The sequence below is a fragment of the Delphinus delphis genome, chromosome 9, assembly GCF_949987515.2.
Source record: "Delphinus delphis chromosome 9, mDelDel1.2, whole genome shotgun sequence".
Taxonomy (NCBI): domain Eukaryota; kingdom Metazoa; phylum Chordata; class Mammalia; order Artiodactyla; family Delphinidae; genus Delphinus; species Delphinus delphis.
In genome coordinates this window covers 62512702-62535595 of record NC_082691.1, presented here as the reverse complement: position 1 = coordinate 62535595, position 22894 = coordinate 62512702, and the positions used below count along the sequence as shown (strand labels likewise).

Here is a 22894-nt window from a genome sequence, read left to right as displayed (position 1 = left end):
TATTCACAGGTGAGCTCATTCAAGGCTGTCCCACCAGAGTGATCACATGTGGCATACCCACATGGTGCACTTCTCACACAGAATGAGCTAGGGCTAGGTTCCCAGAAGGAATGTTCCAAGAGCAGGTATCTCAAGAAACAGGAAGCAGCCAGGTGGGTTAAAGGATAAGCTTGAAAGTGGCACAACATCATTTCTGCCATATCCTATTGGTCAAACAGTCCATGTGCTTTCATCTTTTAAGTCAAGTCATCTTTTGAACTTTGTGTAAGCATTCATTCATATGTGTATATATTTAATATGTACATATATAATTCATATATATGTAATCCATTCATATATATCAATCAAAGTAATAATTTTCCCTTTCCCTATTAATCAAACTAGTTTTACTTATTTTTTCTCAGTCCTATTTTTTCTTGGGTTAACAACACTGTTTTTGAAAGTAATAAAATCGCATTTGCTTTACTATAATTCAGATTTTCTCCATTAGGCCAACCTTCACCCATCTTAATTTGTTCTATGAATTTGAGATTAAATGTAAATTAGTGCTTTTGCCTAACTTCCCAAATCATTTTTTGGAATGACTGGGGAGACTTACATGGTATCAGCAGACCTCTTAATTGAATGTCAAGGAAGGCAATTCCTATTGGCAAGGGGACCTCCAGCTTCACTGAGAAGCGTTCAATTAGATGGAAAACAGATGCTTATTTTTGTCTTATAAACCTCAGTGCAGGTTAGTGGTAATTACTTCGAAGAGCAGGATAACAATTTATGTAATCAGCAGGACCCTATAATTACTAATGCATAATTTCTAAACAGCGTTTAGCAAAATGAGGCCCATACATACACTTTGTAATGAAAAAAATGTGTTTGACACCACACTAAATTAAATTTTAAATTTGCATATTTTCTTCTAGGAAGCACGCGAGCTTCATCTGCTTTATTTTGCTTCACTAACCCCTGTCTACTTCTAGCTCTTTTATAGCATCATGGAAATGCTGAATCACAATGATGGCTGAATGGCAGCCTAAGAACCAGTAGTGGAGAAAGACTTCCTTCTCTGTTTTCTAGGGTAATATAACACCAGTCTAAGAGATGATTTGGAATGTTACATCTAAGCAACTTGTTTCCACTGTGAGATTAATATGATGGTCATAGAATCACTTAATGTAGACTATAAGTGCCAGCAGAGAACTTAAAAATTATCTGTACTTACCTCTTTATTACAGACGGAAAAACTGAGGTCCAGTAAAATATGACTTGTGAAACAGCAAGCAGTTGGCAGTAGGAGTAAGAAAGTATTCACTCAGTTAGTCCCAGGTCTGTGTAAAATCCATTTCATTAGCCTATTTTGGGCCATATAGAGTTTTTTTTTTTTTTTTTTTTTTTTTTTGCGACTACTTTTAAGCAGAAAAGAAATTTTACTCGTAAAATATTCTAATGGAATGGGAATGGATTTCTTTTAAAAATAATGAGTCTAAACCTTTACCTATATTTAATTTTTATTTATTTATTTTTTTGCGGTACGCGGGCCTCTCACTGTTGTGGCCTCTCCCGTTGCGGAGCACAGGCTCCGGATGCGCAGGCTCAGCGGCCGTGGCTCACGGGCCCAGCCGCTCTGCGGCATGTGGGATCTTCCCGGACCGGGGCACGAACCCGTGTCCCCTGCATCGGCAGGCGGACTCTCAACCACTGCGCCACCAGGGAAGTCCCATATAGAGTTTTTGTTAGACAATAACACATACTACATTAGCCCCAGGGATACTGGACATTTCTGTAGTAAGTATTTTGAAATTTACATGTACATATGCATTGCTAGCAGGTGTTTAATAATGGTAGGTCGAAGTAGTAGTAATAGTAGGTATAGCATCTCTTGAAGATAATTTAAGTTCTACATATTAAGAAAATTGAGCACTAGTTATTGACATTTTCTTTGTGAAAGACCATTGATAAATTGTACACCTTGATGAATTCTTACCTACAGTTCCTGAGGTCATGTCGAGAGGATTACCAGCCTCTTCTTCAAAGCTCTGGACCTGAGACACCAAAGTGCATCAGTCTCATTAGAAATGCTTTCATAATAAATTCACTTCATTTATTTAATCAACATATAATGAATACCTACTGGCTACTGCCGAGAGGATTAAACATGATTTCTGAACTCAGAGAGCTAACAGTCTGTGGCAGGCAGGTGGTATGTACAAGGCACTCATAACAAAGATTCAAAGAACTAAGGGAGTTAAGAAGAGGGAAAGGGAAAGATCACTTCTGGGTGGAAGGAATAGAGGCCCTGCCTGGAAAATGTGGCATTTGAACTAAACTTAAATAATATTATTACTATTAACCTAGAAATATTTCTTTTGTTCCTAAAGAGCTTTAACTATATTTGGAGCAAGCAAGTTATTTCCCATATTTAATTTTAGCTCTCTAAGGGATTTATTTACAACTTGGTAAATTTGTGGAGAGCAATTCAGGAAATTTCATAACTCAGTTGCTATATAAAGCTTAGAAAAAAAAATTTGAAAAAAATATATGAAAAAATTTGAAAAAAATATTTGAAAAAATATATGAAAAAAAATTTCATAACTCAGTTGCTATATAAAGCTTAGAAAGCTCAAAGAAAATTTGATTTTCAAATTGATTTTCAAATTGAGAGAGTAGAATTTATTTAAAAAATTCTTTTAAGGAATTAATATTACCCTATTAACGAGAATAAAATTGTTAAAACAAAATAATAATTATTTCTTTAAAAATAATAACAGCTTTCTATAGAAACCTGATAAATATAAAAAGTTAAAGAAGGTAGGAAAATGGTTACTGTTATTATTTTGGAGCATGTCTTTGCAGGTTTTCTTTTAATACATTAATTCTGGATATAGTAACGTAGTCAAATTTTCATCTCAAAATTTGGAGGAACCTCTTTTCCCCATATAAAATTTCTTTGAAAACACCATCTTCAATGAGTGCACAATAGGCCATATTTTGAAGGTACATTAATTTACTTAATGATTCTCCTAATGTTGGAAAGTTTTCTAAATTTTGCAAATAGAAATGATGCTGAGATGAGTATCTTTGTATATAAATCTATTTCTACATGTCATATTATTTATTTGCGATTCATGTCTGAATATTGAAGGCTGAATCAAAGGATGAAAACATTTTAAGCATTGTGGTACATACGGCCAAAAATTACCTTTAACCCAGGAATAAACAGAGGACTATGAGGATATAGCTCAGCAATGTAAGAAGAAATATTTATTCCCTCTTTTTAATCCTTCATCTCTTTTTTCACAGAAGGTACTTTATACTTGTAATTGATTAGACATACTTCTACTTAATTAGACATACTTCTACTTAATACTTAACATTATTTTTACTGGTTTTGTAACTCAAACCAGTGTGCACCATATAAATTTTTCAGTATAATAAGTAAATTTTTTCTCTGTGAATGTTATCCTGGAGAAAAATCCACTTAGTGCAATGTAAAGTACCTATTCATCTATTAAAAAAAAGAAAAACAAAAAATTCCCAATAATGTAAAATGGAAACCAGGTGTATTCCTGGGTTATTCCACCTGGGCCCAAGTTATTAAAAAAAAATAATAATTATAACGTTTGAAATATTTCTCACCTAAACAAGATGCTGACTGGCATTGTTTAATACTATGGGTAACATTCTTACATAGGAGTTCCAGAGAGCAGGGTCCTTGTATGTAAGCCAGAGGGAAGGTTAAAGATGTTATATTGTAGATACAAAGAAGCATCCTAAGAGAGTCTACAGTTACAGAAGTTTCATAAGTATTAAATTCTCATAATATATTTGGGAATTAAAAAAAGAAAGGAACAGACTCAGTTTAACTCAGTAAAATTAAACACAAAAATGTTGATTTTTGCATTAAAAATCTATGTACAACTTGGTTGGAATCATAATTTTGAGAAGTGAGCCAAATATTACCATATTCAGCCTTTAGTAGGACTTTAGGGAAAACATCATAGAGTCATCTGGAGGCAGAATTTGGCCAATCAGAGTTGAAATTCTGATAGGTAGATATTTAAGTACATTGGTTTATGTTTTAACTGCCATGAAAATCTGCCAATTTCACACATAGTTTTCATTTCTTATATTTTTAAATTTGCCATTAAAAAATGACTATTAAATCTGGCATTAGCTCCTGTTTAAGCTACAACCTACCCAAGTTTCATTTACTCATACATTGGTATTGAGTGAAAGAAATATTTTTCTCCCAGTCTGTGTGATGAAGATTTAATATTTTAAATATACATTTTTAAGAAAACAAAGTTCGGGACTTCCCTGGTGGTGCAGTGGTTAAGAATTTAACGAGATCTCGTCTGGGAAGATCCCACATGCCGCGGAGCAACTAAGCCCGTGCGCCACAACTACTGAGGCCCCCGTGCCTAGAGCCCGTGCTCTGCAACAAGAGAAGCCACCACAATGAGAAGCCCGCGCCCACAGTGAAGAGCAGCCCCCGCTCGCTACAATTAGAGAAAGCCCGCACGCAGCAACAAAGACCCAATGCAGCCAAAAATAAACACATAAGTAAATAAATTTATTAAAAAAAAGAAAACAAAATTCAAATAGTGAGTTTTTAAATATCATTTTGAAGGCTCTCTCTGCCTTATATATACATATAGCCTCTTACACAAATCTGGGCAAATATTAAAGAAACACCACAAAGAAAGTTGGCTTCAAAGTTCAACAGAATATTTTGTTTTTATACGGAAGCCACTCACAGATTAAATTATCAAATACTTCTAATATTAATTTACTCGTTTATGAATATTTACCAAGTTCCCACTATGTGCCACAAAACGTGAGGTTTTTTATTTTTATTTTTGGTGTCTGAGTGTGTTCTCCCTTACCACACCTATATATACTAATACGTATTGCTTTTCCTTGAATAATTGTCATATAAGAATATTTGAAAGTTTGCCATGCAAGGACTAACATTCTTTTCTTAGCTCTTTATGTTGAATATGATGATATTTATCTCTCCCTGTACCCTTACATATAGATGACACGCAAGGAACTTTGCTCTCCTCTAAGTCAGTATAGTTTGATGCAGAAGAAGCTTAGTAAGGGGACCGTGGAGTCTAATGAGGCTTGTCAACAGGCTGGAGTTGGGGGAATTTCCTGTTTGGATCCTAGGAAATAGACAGCAGACTGAATAATGACTTGCAGATTGTCTTTATAGTCTTTATAGTAATTTAACTATTAGTTTGGTAATTAAATAATTTTTACAAGATTGAATAAAAGAAAATACTCTTTTTTAGTGCCACCTGCGATTGTATTCAAATCACGGCACTTGACCAAAGCTCTGTTTTTTCTCCATTTATAATTTTTATTCATTTTTATGCTACTGTTTTAAAGTCAGATTAATATTTTAAGGTTCTTAAAGTAATTTTTGACATAATACATATGCATACAAAAACATATACACATAGCTATTAGGATCATTAACAGCTATATATTTTGAGGCAATTTTTCTCTCTTTGTGGGATGGGGAGACCTACCAATAGGCATTCTTAGACTTCTTTTCAAGTTATTGTTAAGCTTTAACATCCTACGATTTCCTTGATTGTCTCAGCCCCCCGGCTGATTAAGAGCCCCTTTTCTTACTCCCCAGATACCCAAACTTGTCTCTTTAGTGACATGAAAGTTTATCAGCATAGCTGTCACTCTCCCTACCATGTTATTGGTTTTTGTGCTTATCCCTGCCACTACACTGTGGTTACCTTGAGGGTCTGTGTCCCAGAGCCTCACATGCAGTGGGCTCACGTGTAGAGTGTCTCACATGTAGGGGGCTCACATGTAGAGTGTCTCACCTGTAGAGGGCTCGAAAGAGAGTGGCCTGACCTTGGGACTGGCATATAAATATCCTACCCAACTTCTAAACAATTTACATGAAAAGGGGGAAAAAGCCTTGCTCTTCTATACTTTCTCTGTAATTAAACAATAAAGAGATGAGTGGAAATGTGTATATATTTTTAAAGACTTTGAAGTACAGTTGGGTATGCCATCTAAATGACAATGAAAATTAGCACGTGTGAATGAAGGTGGGATGAAGAGGCAAAGAGTATGTGTGAAATGGAGGTCAAGCTATGTGAGTATCACTAAATCCCAAAGCAAGCAGGCAAATAAAATGCTATCAAACCCAAGTCCCTACTTTTTTTGTCCAAGGCCCTGCATTAGGTGTTGCAAGGGAAATATTCCCAAGACATATTCCCTTGAGGATAAAATCTAATCCTCAAGGAGCTGACAGTCCAGCGGGGGAGGTGTAATCAACACACACACACACAATCTTTACTGTAACAAGCTCTCCATGCCAAGGCTACGAGAATACAGAGGAAGAGTGGTGCGCTAGCTTCACTTAGTGGGAAGTAGTTGAACTGACCCTCAAAGAAGGTGAAACATGAAAAGTTAGAGAGTAGATGAAAGTATACTGAGATGCATAATAAAACACTGAGGAAAAGCAAAGTGAAAAATAACCTGTGGATTCAGTTTTGAGCAAAAAAAGGAAAAGAAATGGGAGAAAGCAAAGGCTGGCTTCATACTAGTTTAGTTCTGACTGAAGTAACTAGAATGACCTTAAATGTCCTAGATTAAACAGAAGTTTGGAATAAGATGTAATGCTGAAGGGCTGAAAGATGAAGGGGTTAAATGAGGGGTGGAAGGCAAAAGATGCCTTGGTGGGAGATACTTCCCTTAGAAGTTGAGTACACTGACCTCTTCCATTTCGAAGGAGTCTCGTGCTTTGCCTGCAAGACAAGACAAGCTCTTGAGTTTGTTAGTCTGAAGTGAGTTCTCCTTTTGAGTTCTGTCCTTGACTAACCCCTCAGACACATAGGAAGGAGGAGCCTGCTTGGCCAGCATGGATGAGTGAGGACACTGCTTGCTCAGAAGAGCTTGGGGAGGATCACAAGCTGTCAAGTCATCACAGGCCTGAAGAGACCAGTGCTCTGCTGAAAGAGACAAATGACTTTGGTCGTGTTTGTTTGTCATGGCAACTCTGCTCCACACCCTGCTTCTGCAGAGACGATGGAAAATTTGTTTCTCATCTTCAATGACTGTGGTGCTCCCAGGCTATAATCCCGTCTAGTGTTCTGCTTTGAACCTATCCTAAAAAAGTTCACCCATTCTTCTTCGATGCTCTTTGGCTTCACTCACTGAGGTTCTTTGCACACTTTTCCCTTCATCTTCCTCTTTAGCTTTGTTCTGCAGGATGTTGACATCATTCAGGAAAGATGAGAAAGCACTGGCCACATGATCCAATATTTCCAGCTGTTAGAAACAGCCTGAACAATACAAGCAACACACAATTTTTAGTTTCAACGAAACTGCATTCATGTGGTAAAAACTGAAGAGATTTGTTAACTCATGTGATTTTCAAGATGGGAAGGACTTTAAGTTTCTGAAACTCAAGTTTTCCTTAGTGTGTGCCATTGATTATCAAGGAGGAGATTCCCCTACATAACAAGGTATCACTGTATTATAGGGAAAGAGAATGCCTTTTATATTTAGTTGAATATGCATGACTATATAGATTCATATAGTCTTTATGTGTTAATCTATAAAAACTATAGGCAAGGCTGAATCTTGAGATTAATGTCATGTGTTAAAGTAAATGTCAAAGAGTGAACCCAGCTCTTTCATACGAAGTGAGCTTGGAGATTCTTCCATTCTTCCATAGCTTGAGGCAGTCATCGTCCTCATCATCACCTCCATCATATCCATCTATACCCTTCACCTGAGAGTGTGGAAAGATCATGACATATGGAATCAGAAGGCCTGGATCCAAATCCCAGGTCAACCAGTCACTGAAAGTGTGACCACAAAGTAAATGAATTGATAGATTCATGGTGCTTAATCTTGTGCCTGGCACATAGTAAATGGCCCGTTTCTTCATCTGGAGAATGAGATAATAATACCAGTCTTACATACCTCTCACATCTGTTGTGAAAAACACAATGCTACATACATATCAGTTAAAATAAATGTGCGCAACTCAGGAAGGGAATGTATTGTCTTCAGTCTTCCAAGAGGTGATAGTCATTAATGTGAAAACCCATTTACCTTTCCAAACCAACCAGCTCCTCAACTTGTAAGTCTTTCTGAACCACCTGGCCTCACTCATTCGGGCAATATGCAAGAATTGGCTTAATTAGTATGTGGGAGAGATCTAATGTAGCAAGGGCTACTTTGGGGATGCATTGCCACTTTGAGAAAATTGTAAAAAATATTTTTGGTATCTCCAGACAGTAAAACCACAGTAATGGAAACAGAACATTTAGTTTTTATTACACAGCCTTCTCTCAACCCCAGTGATAGCATGAAGGGTTGCATAGCTCATCAACGGCCAAAGGCCCATTGGTGTGGAAGGATACTGCCCTCTGTTCTGTTGTTTGCACCATCATAGCAATGCTACAGACTCCTCCATGAGCAAATCATTATGCCTACCTGTTTTCTTCACCTGAAAGTGGAAGATATTAACCATTCTTAATTCTACTCCAAAAAAATGTGATGGGTGTCTTATGGAGGACTGTGATATTCTGTCAAGACCTAGAGGAACTCTTGGGTTCCAGATGTTTTCAGAAATACTCTGATTACGCTTCCCTCTTAAATTTAGTTGTAAGCTCAAGAGCATGATTGAATTGTAATTCCACTTTTATGATTGTCTTGGTATCCTTTCTATAGCAGATTTTTATACTTAGACTAACATAAAACCTATCGATTTAATTGGTTCAGGCAATTCAGAGAACATAATAGTGTGAAGTGTTGGATGGGGGTTTTGTCTGTTTGTTTTGCTTTGAGGTACACTGAACAATGAACCAACTGATTCTCATCCCTTCAAGTTGGAACGTTTTGTACTGACTTTGAAGGAGACATACTTTTCCATTCTGTCTACGGGACAACCAACTAATTTTACTATTGCTTCTTTTACATTTGACTTTCTCAGTTTTCTCGAGTTGAAGGTGTACTGTAAGTGTTGAGTCAGAATAGTTACCGTGCTCTATTAGCACAGGTCTAAGTGGTGGAAATTAGAGGGGGCCAGCAGTCACTGGATCAGGGGCCAACTCCTGGTTTCCCTATAATCCATGTGTCAATTTCATCTGTGAAATGTTTACTTCACAGATCTGCTCAATCACTCCTCAAATATTGGTAAGTGTTATTATTCTCCCCAAATAAATAACTGATCAAAGATTTTGCATCTCTGTGGGGCTTGGAGGAGGAGACAACAAAGAACGGTATTAATTTCTTCTAAAGGTAAAGAAACGTTACATTGCAACACCTTCAGTTTTGCATACTCTTTTTAAAAAATGTCGTTGCTGAGATTTCTGAGACCCATTTCACCCATATGAAAGCAGGGGAAACAGAAACTGAAATGAAAAATCTAAGTAAAATCTCTGTTCCTGATATTTGTTTGAGAGAAACACTTCATCTCACTTGACTTTCCTTTCAGGGAATTTATTTATTTAGAAGAATTTATTTAACAGAGTTTTGGCATGTTCCGCAGTCCAAAATTCTGCAAACTCTATTCCACGGAGGAGATGTTCTTTAATGCCCCTCTAAAAGAGGTTCTGTACTGAAATGATTTTGAAAACGCTGCACTGCATCCCCTCTAGAAGACTGAGAGTGCACCTCAGCATATTAAACAAATCCTGCAGTAAATAAACCTGTTTAACTGTAAGCCATCTTTCTCTCAAATTATTTGAGCACAGTACACATGCTCCAAGAATATCCTCAGTAGTGTCCTAGAGAAAAGTATTCCATTGACCGTCAGCTGGAGAAAAATTGCAGCATGCATGATAACTATAAGATTTAAGCACAGTTAATCCACAAATCTGAAGATATGACAGATTTATAACTACCAATTACAGCTTGGGGTGGAAATAAGCAGTGTTCTAAGCCTCACAGATGAGAAAGTTAAGGTGTCACTTAGTGACTCATGAGCCAGATCCTGGTTGCTCTGACCTCTGGGTCTGTGGCTATGGTATGTATTAGTGCTGTTCACCAGTATTGTCTTCCTTCTGGGCATGCGGTACAATTGCACATTGTCACCCCTTTGGAGTTAACTGTGGCCACATGATTTATTTTGGACAATGAAGTGAGCACACTTGATATGTGTAAGTTCTGAGCAGGAGGCTTTAAGACCCAAGTATCGTTCTCTATTTCCACCTTTTCCCTGTCATTACAACCAGTGATGTTCCAGATAGTGGAGCCAAGTCCATGGATAAGGAAAACATCATGGAACAGATCTTTCTTCCTCCCAAAATATACACCAATCTGCAGTGGGCATGGAGAGTGATCATGACATAAACTTGTTTCTGTTTGAAGCCACTGAGATATTGGGGTTGATTGCTACTGTACAGATCTCCTGGCCCATCCCTCCTAATACTGTGGCTCATCTGACTGTTCATTGCCATTGCTGAGGTTCTGACGCCACGTGGTCCTCACTTACTGTACGAGTCAGGGTTCTCAATGTCCATTCGCTGCTTTTGAGCTTCGAGGAAAACACGGATGTTGATTCCTCTGGCTGCTGAGTCACAGCCCAGGAATCTGGCTGGGATTCGTGTGTAGATGTCTGGCTCGTCAGCACCAAACCCCAGATCCAAGAGAATCTCCACTGGATCTTTTTCCCAAAATTCCAGCCATTCAGGAATGCTGCAGTAAAAATATGAATATCTTTATCCAGTAACAGTTCACTTAACCAAAAGCCATTTTTTTTCCTAGTCACCTCACCCACCCAATCTTCCAGAAATTGAGTAAAGGAGGAATCTGAATAGACAAACAGATGGTGCATTTCCTAGAACTCATATATACTTCCTAAAAGGACAGTCCTTCACCCCCGCTCAGGGACTGCTTGTCTGTACTTTAAAATGAGTTTACTTAACAGGTTTTCCATTTCACAACAGGCAGGTGTTAAATTAGATATGGCAGGGATATTGTGGGACAAAAACCAGAGGCAGTGAAGTGATAACCACAAAAAATGGTAGTTGATGGCAATATGAAACAGAAGAAAAAAAAATCAACCCTGAAAACAGTAGACTAAAAAAAAGAATATTTAAAAAGAGTATCAGTCTGGGGCGTCCCCAGTCACGCAGATTTGTTGAGGATATCACTAAATGGAGACTACAGGACTAATGTTCACAAATAATGACTTTAAGTCCCTAGGTGAGGTTAAAATATGTTCTGTATTTTTTTGAACTTGGCTGAGAAGCAAGAAGTACTTTTTTCAACTTGTTTTATTCAGTGCTGGCACTTAAAATGATACCCTGCAGTTATGTGGAAATTATATTTATATATACCAGCTCACTTCCCCCTCACTGACTACCCATTTACACAAATATTTATTGAACGTCTGTCATGTTCTAGGCTCTCTGGTAGGCATCTAAGGAACAAAAAAGAACAAAAATAATATAGTCCTGCTTTCTAATGGCTCACATTCTCACGGCCAAGAATATAATTATTGATTGACTTGTCATTAAAAATACTTTCAATATTATTTACTTTTTTAAATCTATATTTAATCAGGTAAGAAAGACATAAAATACACTCACTTTGTTAAAAATTGCAATGTCCTACATAAGGGTCTCTCTCCCCTTGGCCATTACCCCTGCAAATCCTGACTGCCTTCCTACTGAATTTATGTGTATCCTTCCAGACATTTTCTTTTTATGTAGTTACATATATGCTTTATAGTTTTCACTTGTTGGCTTTATAAGCAGTAACACATTCTGTGTATCTTTCTGCATCTTGATTTTTTTCCTTTTAAAATATGACTTAAAGATCATTGCAAGTTAGTATAGTTATCTCTACCTATTCCTTTCATCACTGTATAGAATTCCATAAAGTGGGTGGGCCAATAGTTTAACTGGCCATTTCCCCATTGACAGATATTTAGTCCACCTTCACTGAATCTTTTACATCGTTCTTGCAAGTTGGGGTTCTGAAATCCTTTATTCATTCTCTCATCCATCCATTCAACAAGTATTTCTCAAGTGCCTATTTGTAATTTCATGAAATCCATCGTTGAAGAGAATGATTTTTCTGGATGAAAAGTGCCTGGAAATCACGTACCTTTGTGGTATACTTGCAGCAGAATGGCCAGAGTTGAAACTGGTCCCTCTGGAGAGAGTGGGAGTTTCTAAACACTGATGCAGAGATCTGCAGTCGGGGGAGGGGGGGAAATACCAACGGTGAGAGGTGTTGACTTAGATAGTGCCCTGGGAGGTCACTGTGACTCTTTCCCTTCCAGCGCAAACATTTGCATTTCCTCTTTATTTCTAATAATCTCGTAATGGCCGCACCTTTGAAGAAGACAGAGTGTGCAGCAGAGGAACTGCTCCTCTCTTCAAGAGCGTTGTGTTACAGAAGGTGTAGGAATTTAAGTGTTAGATGCCCACAAGTACTCATTATAAAGGTGACAGAATGTCTCACTTTGGACAGATGGCGAATCATTGGGGAACCTTTCAGGAATACAGCTTTGCTAGGCACCAACTTTCAGGAAAAAGTTAAAATTATGTGATGAAAGAGGTAGAGCAAGCAACCACTGAAGCAACTCTGCATGAATTCTCGTAGTGGTGGAGGGTTTCATACTGCATGGTTACCACTCTCTAAGTGCTGTCTCCTGTGGTCATCCATACGCAACACTAACAAACTCCTTTCTTATGGCAAAGGCAAAAAAACCACGAGCATCTCTCCCTGCAAATAGGCCTGCAATGCAAGTCATCTGAAAGGGTTTCCAAACAGAATGGAACCCTGTTATAATATAGTTCACTTTTATATGGCTCAGATATGCCATAACATATCTAGCCTCATCAAATATAACAGCAAGTGGGCACAAAATTGGAATTTATCAAAGAATACAATGTTGATATCAATTCTCCCAAGGACACCAAGTTATTTTACATGGGCTCCTGAATTTGCCTTAGCCTGGTCCACATTTGGTAAGAAGAGCTGGGCCCCGCCTCTTCTTTGTTTAATTGCTTCTCTGTATTAAGGCTGAGAAAATGCACGTTTCTCAATAATAAAGATTCTGTTTTAGCAGATGACTGAGCTGGCTGAGAGCCTTGGAAGGCAGGAAGAAGATACCTTTCACTTACTGCCTCCCCTCCGTTTGCATTAGGTTTGCCATAATTTTTGTTTCACTCTGTGTTTGAGATTCACACTTTATTTTATAATGTTCAGCAGAGCTACCCAGAAACTGCCCTGACCTTGGATCCAGGAGAGTCCACGTACAGTCACAATTCCAATCAAGCTGTAGGAGCATGGGTGAGTCACTGACCTTAACTTGTCATTTTCCTCTTCAACAAAACGAGTTGCCTGAGAGATTTCTGTGGTCCCCACGCCTCTATGATTCTGTGAGTAGCAAAAACATCTAATCTTCTAAGAGGGAAAAACTATGCCGAAGTAGCATTTTAGGTCTGAATCGGTAGGAGGTAGAGGGATACAGTGTTGAACGTTTGGTTTTCGACAAGTTCGAATTATCCGGAGAAGGCAAGAGTGACTAGAGCGTGGGAAGCAGAGTTCCCAAGCCCCAGAAGCACACTGTCTGTTCCGGTGGTTCTTATACTAGAGTGGGCCTCAGAATATTTGAAGGGCTTGCAAAAACATAGATTTCTGATCCCTACGTCCAGATTTTCTGATGTGATGTGAGTGGGGTGAGGCTTGGAAACTTGCAGTTCTACTAAGTTGCCAGGTGATGTTCCTGCTGCTGTTGAGACCCGTTTGGGACCTAGTCTCTCTCCTCATATTAGGGACACTCAAAATGCTTTCGACCTAACAGTGGAAACCGTAGGCATTCTTGTCCAGCAAATATGGACATAATAATGTCCATAATAATGGACAATATGGAAACACAGATGTAACTACTTTATGAACAGGTCCTCATGAACAGCTGAATTTTAGTAGAATACCATTTACACAGATGCTTTAATTAAACTCCTAACATTGGAAACTGTAGGCATTCTTGTCCAGCAAACAGTGTGATAATAACGGACAATATGAAAATAATGAATGTAACTACTTTATGCACAGGTCCTCATGAATAGCTGAATTTTAGTAGAATACCATTTACGTGGATGCTTTCATTAAACTCCCTCCAAGCCAGCATTTGCTGAGTTAATCTGCACATTCCTTTATGACAATTAAAGAACCTCTATCTCTCTCGAGGCTGGTACAAATGGTTTAGGCACTGTGGCTAAACCAGTGACAAGATCCCAAGATCCATGGCATTATAAAGAGACCTCCTCACTTCCACTTCATTTATGAAAGACGTGGCTGTAAAATCCTGCAGTGAAATAACAGTGACTCTGTCACCTACCTCCTGTAGTCTTTCACAGTCATTTGAACCATTCCTTGTTCATGAAAAGGAACTGCAACAAAAAAGAGGAGATGAGCTTAATTTCCTTTTTTTCTAAAGGAAGGTTTTCTCACCTTCCAACAAACCAACATGGCATTGATTTCCATATCCAAGACTGTGTCAGCCTGAGATAAAAGGCATCTCTGTAGTGAACAAGACAGAATGTAATTAATGGCTAAATTGTGTGATAAGCACTTGAAGAAATGTGGTACTTGCTCAGTGAAGGGGGAAGTCAGTGGCAAATGACGTAGTCAGCAAAGATTTCATGGAGGAAACAGTACTTGTCTTGGATTTTTAAGAATGGGGAGAATTTGATAAATGGAAAAGAGGTGTCATTATGAAAGAAGAGTGTCTATAGCAAGTGCCAAGCACAGTGATAGGGCTATAGGCTGATTAGATCACAAGGCATTTTGGAATACTCTCTCCTGGTACAAAAGGTTGAGGAGCAAGGATGGGGACAGGCAAAAGAATACATGAAGAACCCAGCATTCACGGAGCAGTTTCCATTAATTTGTATCACCTAATCCTTACAACAGTCTTATAATTTAGGACCTATTCTTATTTTTCAGATAAGGAAACTGAGACTCACAGAAGTTGAGTAATGAGCCCATGACCACACAGTCAGAAGTAGCAGATCCAGGAATTTATCATTACATTTATTATTGATTATAGCAATAATAGTTACTATTTATTTAACATTAAGCTTGTGTGAGGCAATGTGCTAAGCATGTTACATGCACAATCTGTTTATCCGTGAAATAGGTATCATTCATGCCCACTTAAGAGAAATAAATTGAGGCTCAGAGTAAATAAATTTCCCATGGCCAGTAGGGTGCCACAGCTTATTTTTATTTGTTGCTGTTGTTTCTTTTCAAGACACTATGCTGTCAACAGATTGTCTTGTTGCTTATTCGAAAGCTGGAAAGAAGAGTTTATTATGTACGTGTTAGGACATGGAAAACGATAAAAAGTTTTTGAGCGAACAAGTAAATGTGAGAAGGACGATGCTGAAAGTCCATTTGCCTGGTTAGTGGTGCTGAGGACAGAATAGAAGAGCTACATATTGGATGTCAGAGAGGCCTATTCAGGGGCCGAAGTGGTACTCAGAACCTGTGTTGTGAGGTAACGCTGCGGTAGACATCTGCAGAAGGAAGTGTTCAGAAGACAGGCAGTTCCTCAGAAGTCCCCCACTCCATCCCCAGGGCTTCCAATTTCCTCTCACTGTGGCTCTCCTGGGCGCAAATGTGTGACATGTATCAAACTGGAAGTATTACCACCCAGCACTTCTATGAGAATGTAAAGTTCTTCACCATAAGAAATATAACACAGGTTGGGAGAGATTTTGGAAAAACAAGCTTAAATGATTGAAACATACATAAAAAAGGAAAATAATAAAGGGCTCTTCAGTCTGGAGCCAGAGTTCCTCTCTGGGTAGGGGGTCTCTGAATAGATCTCAAGGTATCTGGGAACTTGTCTCTGAGTAACAAATTTTGAGGGTGAAGATAAGAATGCTCATAGTTTTCAGCTGTTTTTTTTTAAGGTTCAGTGACCCTGCCGAATGGAAAAGGGCAACTGGTCTAGAAAGATAAAGACTAGAGGTATATTACTGAGGTGTGAGCAAATAGTGGATTCTTAATTAAGTCCGAAATACATAACTACAATTTTAAAAGGTAATGAGAAAACAGATACAGTAAGTTCTGCCCTACAAAACAAATGGAATTCTGTCACCACAAGAGCTATACAGGGTGAAAAATATTAATCTATGATAAAGGTTTAAAAATAAAGTATATATCTCCATGCTACCACTCTCATAGCAGACATCATTAATCAATTACACCAGTTTCTCATAGAGCCTAGATAGGCTCTCAAAATTGTCAGGAATTGAATGAGATGAAGCTTTTATGCCATTCTTTGTGTAGAGTAAACTTCATGAGTGGTTTTTTTTTTTGAATAAACAAACTTCACCCTTTGTTTAGAATAAACTATGAGTTTAGAATAAACTGCTTCATAGAACATTGTAGGGAGCCACTACCAAGGATGGAATATCAAGGTGAATGGTCATTATTACGATACAAATGTGACATTTACTAAATGTGCTATGTGATATCTGGTGACAGTTATTCATGTAAGTTAAAATATCTGACTCAAACTTATGCACCAATTTAGAAATTAGCTTAGAATCCAAACTCCAGTCTTTTGCCCATTACCTCAGTAGTTTTAAAACTATGCGTTTTAGTGAGGAATTCTTTTGCAAATTTCTAGTAATTTAAATAGATAAAAGGAGTGCTGTTCTGGGCAGAGTGGTCTCCCATTTAGCTCTTCCTTCACTCTGTCAGTCACCTCCACAATCCAGAGTTTGAAAAACTCATCTATTCAACACCAAATCGCTCACCTAGGCAGGCATTGCTAATCCACTGCAGCACTCTTGCTCACCGAACTCAGTCTCAAACCTTCTCAAATCATAAAGCCAATGCCAATTGATTAAAGTTGTCACATGGGAGAAAGCCTATTTGCCACTTTATTAATCATGTTATAGATGCCAGCACAGTATAATATTTTGGCAGTCATGTTGTAATGACTTGATGAATTAAATAATAGGTTGCCCAAAATGGAAGGTTAAAATAAATATTTATCATTTTCAGCAATCTTTTGTCTATTTCTCCCTGCCCCCACCATCTCCATCTATTGCTCTGCATGTATCTCACAAAGGCAGGCTCCATTTGTGCCTAGTTAGCTCATCCAGAGAATTCTGGAATTTCTGAGCAGCTCTTGCATAAAATACTCTGGGGTTCTAGGACATTTGGCGTCATATCCTGCCAGTACCGCCACTCTTGCCACTGCCTCAGTCTTTTCTGGTTGTCTGCTATTGCTCTGGATTTCCTAGAACATGTGAACGGATGTGTACGTCCAGGCCAGGGGTCTGGCATTGTGGCCACAGTGAATTGTTCAAACTGTCAGACAGGAAATGAACCATTTTCAGATACTGATGAAAAGAGTTAGCTCAGCCTTGTTGAGTTTTCAAAAACCCTAGCCCCACAGAACATCCAAGTCATCCATAAAATTCCACATCCCTTCACTCAGGGCTTCTTCATGAGATTCTAGTGCCCACACAGATCTAGTAGCCACATTCCACGGACCACACACGCTGCAGCTCTGCAGTCCAGGTTCAGGAGCAATCTGGTTGCCAAGAAACCAAGGGCAGCCCCAAAGGGGAAGGAAGCCCCTGAAAGAAACATATTTTCTAAGGAACATGCAAAGTGGACCTGGCTAGTTCACCGAAGCGTTGTTTTCTGGTCTGATGACACACATGAAAGCCTTACACAGTTTTAGCATCAGCGGGCCCTGTAAGGCCCAGCCGTCGCTGACAGCTAGGGGCTGGGCAGGATGTTTGACCCCCCTCACCTGAATCTCGCACTTACTGATATACAGATATAGCTTTTACATCTTTTGTTAGACTCTATACTCTTTCTTTTCGATCTTGTTTAAAATGACACAAATGTCTATCTCTATCCAATATATTCAGACACATAGCCTTCTCTGCTGCCAAGCTTAGATTCTGGAGAAAATGAAGCCAGGGAAAATCGATATAATTTTTGAAACTCACAAGACAAGCCTGATTTTTAAAATTGTAATATAATTATCAAAAATCAATTAGCTTCACTGCTTCATTTCCATTTTTCACTCCCTGGACACCCTGAGTCCTGGGAGACCAAGAGGCATTTTTAGCATTACTACGTGTTTACTTCCTGATGACTGTGGAAACAGGAACTGGCCTTCCCAGTGTTGGACGCTGACAGTTGAGTCTTGCACAGGACAATGTGAAACTATTATTCCTTGCCTGTTTGAGTTTTCTTTGGTTTTACTTTAGCTTTTTTTTTTTCCACTTTGTTAATTTGTAAGGTAAACTTCCTGGAACCTGAGGACAACCTGGTCAGGGTCAGGCCCTTGCTTCTTTGCCTGTTTTCAATAATGAACCTGAAGCTGGTAGCCCAGTTCTCAGCAGCATTGGTATTCCCAGGCTTTTGTTAAAACCCAGAAGATCCAGCAGCCCTGGCTCAGGTCTCTTCAGGGCAACATCTGCTGGAGGTGATGCGCCCTGCAATTCTCTGCAGTCTCCCCGCCTGCCTGGTTCATTAGCACTCACCTGCCTGGCTCACAGAAGCATTTAAGTCTGTGACCTCTGATCAGAGCACAAATTTGACACTTAGGGAATGCCATCACGGGACAAACAAGCTGCTCCTGTTACCCCAGATTTCCCCAAGCTTCTTCAGGTACAAGGTGGGACCCTTACAGATGCACCTGTGTTCACCACATAAGCCTGCCTGCTAAGCCTGCTCAAATCCACACTGGCTTCTCTGGGCGCTTGGCTCTGATATTTTCTCCATTTCTTTGTCCTCCCAAGATAGCACTCTTATTAGGTTTTTAGAGCCAGATTTTACTCTCTAAAAGCATTGAGGGAACAAAGAAAGAAAGAAAAAATTCAAGTTCTCCTATCCTCAAGATTCCTAAGGGTTGGTCTGAAGGAAAATTAAAGTGAGAAAAAAAAAATTCCCTGCTCTACTCAATACATCCCATTGCATGGGTTAAAACGCCAGCTCTGATTCCCTTTTAGATACTTGAGTCTCCAGCCACCCTCCCTACTGTTAGGTGGACTTCTGCCATCTGAAGCAGCAGACACTGCACTTAACCCTGCAAAATGTATTACTGGAGAAGATGTAGTGAGATATGCAGAAGGCACTAATTAGCACCTTTATTGGCTTGGAAAGCATTTTTTATTTTGGTTTTCCTAAGCATTTCTGACTGATTCATGGAAGACATTTGGTTCTTTGGAATATCGTCCAATAGACTAATCAAATTGCATTTTCACAGGCCTCTAAAATAATAGCATTCTGCAGCTTTCTGTATATTTAACTCCTGCATGACCAAGACACTTAGTAGAGGCAGTCATCAGGGTTTGTTTGTCTCAGTTGGTAACTTATTAAACTATATTCTTACAAGAAAAAGAGACTCTGACATTCTCCCTGACCCTCATGCTCAGAACTTTAAAGCCAGTTGTGATGCTTTGCTCTTCTTAACCCAGATAGCTGTTTATTTTCCAGATGCTGTGGACTCTTCTTCTCTATTCCTCTGCTGACACCCAGCCCAAGCTCTCATCACCCCAAGCCTGAGGTCATAATAGCTTCTTCCCAAAGGGTGCACCTTCTTCCCATTGCCAGGATAAACACTGGAATCTGTCATCTCTCTTCTTAGAAACCATTCATAACTCATTACAATAGAGATGGCAAATGCGAAACACACCTGCTTCAATTCCCCAACGCTGCACCTGTGGAGTTATTACTTATTATTCATGACCCTCTATCCAGGTGAACAAAGATATGGCTTCACAGTTCTACTCAACACAGACCCCAGCTGTAACTACCCATCCTTTGGCTGGTACTTGAGATGACACTTCTTTGCCATCCCTGTCCTAAGACGTCAAGCGTGATTCCCTTTCTGCATTTTAAGGCATTTATAACCTGACCACACCCTATTTAACAGAAACATGTCTCCCTTTGCTCCTTAGCGTGAAACCTTTTCTCTAGTCTTATCACCCTATATGCTTTCCTGCACACATTCAGTTTGCTTCTCACTCTGTGCCTTTATTCAAGCTCCTATTGCTTCCAGGAAATGACATCGACTTGCTTTGTCTCTTTGTTTTTTCAAAACCATATTTCTCTTTGATTGACTAGCTCAGGTCTCACCTTTTTTTGAAGATTGCCCAATCTGATTAAATCATGTTTATTATGGACCAGTTTTACTAAGATCTTTTTGTTGACTAGCTTTAGGGAAACCAGATGTGTGAGAGAGAATTCTTGCCTCAGTGGCCTTTACAATTTTGTTAATGAGGCCGATCATATACTAATAATTTGAGGCAGCACAGACCAAGTGTCATATGGGTAGAACCCATGATGGATGTCACTGATGTTCAGAAGAGAGACTGAGTCTCTTAGTGCAGATGTCAGGAAGGGCCTTACAGAGAATATGGGACTTGGGTAAAGTCTCAAAAGAAGGGCAAGAGGTAAACGGAACAGGAAAGACTTTAAGACAGGAGGAACTGGATGAAGAAAGAGAAAGAACTAGGTATAATGAGAGGAGATGAGACTAGACAGTCTTGTAGAAAATTGGAACAGGTTATATTCACATTGTAAACGTCCTGGAAAGTCAGAGTGACATACCTGAGGGCAGGAGTCATATATTCTACACCTTTGCATCCTCCACCTTGCATAGTTCTCTGCTTTGAATGTTTTCATTTGATAAACATTATGCTTTCATATTATAAACATTCTTATAATATAGACAACAAATTTAGAACTGGATCTTGTAAGTTCTTATTATTTAATAGTTTTTTTAAAAATTAATTTATTGATTGATTTTTGGCTGCGTTGGGTCTTTGTTGTTGTGCGTGGGCATTCTCTAATTGTGGCGAGCGGGGACTAGTCTTGGTTGTGGTACTCCGGCTTCTCGTTGCGGTGGCTTCTCTTGTTGTGGAGCACGGGCTCTAGATGCGTGGGCTTCAGTAGTTGTGGCATGTGGGCTAAGTAGTTGTGGCTCACAGGCTCTAGAGCGCAGGCTCAGTAGTTGTGACGCACTGGCTTAGTTGCTCCATGGCATGTGGGATCTTCCCGGACCAGGACTTGAACCTATGTCCCCTGCATTGGCAGGCACTTTCAGTCTGTATGTGTCCCTAGGTCTGAAGTGGGTCTCTTGTAGACAGCATATATATGGGTCTTGTTTTAGTATCCATTCAGCAAGCCTGTGTCTTTTGTTTGGAGCATTTAATCCATTCACGTTTAAGGTAATTATTGATATGTATGTTCCTATGACCATTTTATTAATTGTTTTGGGTTTATTATTGTAGGTTCTTTTCCTCTCTTGTGTTTCCTGCCTAGAGAAGTTCCTTTAGCATTTGTTGTAGAGCTGGTTTGGTGGTGCTGAATTCTCTTAGCTTTTGCTTGTCCATAAACCTTTTGATTTCTCCATCGAATCTGAATGAGATCCTTGCTGGGTAGAGTAATCTTGGTTGTAGGTTCTTCCCTTTCATCACTTTATCATGCCACTCCCTTCTGGATTGTAGAGTTTCTGCTGAGAAATCAGCTGTTAACCTTATGGGAGTTCCCTTGTATGTTATTTGTCATTTTTCCCTTGCTGCTTTGAATAATTTTTCTTTGTCTTTAATTTTTGCCAATTTGATTACTATGTGTCTCGGCATGTTTCTCCTTGGGTTTATCCTGTATGGGACTCTCTGCGCCTCCTGGACTTGGGTGGCTATTTCCTTTTCCATGTTAGGGAAGTTTTTGACTACAATTTCTTCAAACATTTTCTTGGGTCCTTTCTCTCTCTCTTCTTGTTCTGGGACCCCTATAACATGAATGTTGTTGCGTTTAATGTTGTCCCAGAGGTCTCTTAGGCTGTCTTCCTTTCTTTTCGTTCTTTTTTCTTTATCCTGTTCCACAGCAGTAAATTCCATCATTCTGTCTTCCAGTTCACTTATCCGTTCTTCTGCCTCAGTTATTCTGCTATGGATTCCTTCTAGAGTATTTTTCATTTCAGTTATTGTATTGTTCATCTCTGTTTGTTTGTTCTTTAATTCTTGTAGATCTTTGTTAAACATTTCTTGCATCGTCTCGATCTTTGCCTCCATTCTTTTTCTGAGGTCCTGGAGAATCTTCCCTATCGTTGTTGTGAATTCTCTTTCTGGAAGATTGCTCATCTCCGTTTCATTTAGTTGTTTTTCGGGGGATTTATCTTGTTCTTTCATCTGGTACGTAGCCCTTTGCTTTTTCATCTTGTCTGTCTTTCTGTGAATGTGGTTTTTGTTCCACAGGCTGCAGGATTGTAGTACTTCTTGCTTCTGCTTTCTTCCCTCTCTACAATTATTTTTAATTAATAATATTTAAATCTTCATTATGTACCTCAAGTGTAAATGAAATAAGGTTTTATCAATACAAGAACGCCCTTAAATGGAAGTGTCCCTTTTTGCCATCCAAGCTTGGCTCACAGAAATAAGGAAAAGCTAGGGATAAAATTAATGGCCATGGATTTACACCAGTATGCAGTATACTGGTTTCTGGTAAAAAGAGCATGAACTTTGAAATCAAACAGAATTCAAATCATGTGTCCACCTCTTTGGCTTTATGTGGTTTTAGGTACATCTCTTAACTTTACCGAGTCTCTGTTTCTTCAATATTTAATGAGGTTAATCAATCACCTTGTTTGAGAAATACTTCACGATATTTTTAAAATATGCAACAGGCACTCAATATATGATAATTACGAATTATTACTAATTATAAGTTTGAGACTGAAATGTATAGGCATCAGAAACCTCAGGAAAAACCTGAGTGAACCTCAGGAAAAAAAAACAATAACCATGGAATTTTCCAACTCTTAAGGGCTAGTACCTCACTCATGTCGATTTTCCAAGAGTTTAGTTTCTTATAATTTAAAATTTCTGGAGTTAAGGTAGAATGGGCT

At 38.8% G+C, this 22894-nt stretch overlaps 1 protein-coding gene across 1 annotated transcript in view; it reads right to left on the bottom strand.

The window, feature by feature from the left end:
* The window catches only part of ITPRID1 (ITPR interacting domain containing 1), a 203077-nt gene that overhangs the window by 40743 nt on the left and 139440 nt on the right, over positions 1-22894 (bottom strand). Inside the window, 7 exon segments of the mRNA XM_060019783.1 lie at positions 1979-2036; positions 6745-7025; positions 7028-7142; positions 7144-7313; positions 10478-10680; positions 12097-12183; positions 14342-14393. Of these exon segments, the coding sequence (XP_059875766.1) occupies positions 1979-2036; positions 6745-7025; positions 7028-7142; positions 7144-7313; positions 10478-10680; positions 12097-12183; positions 14342-14393 (966 nt within the window).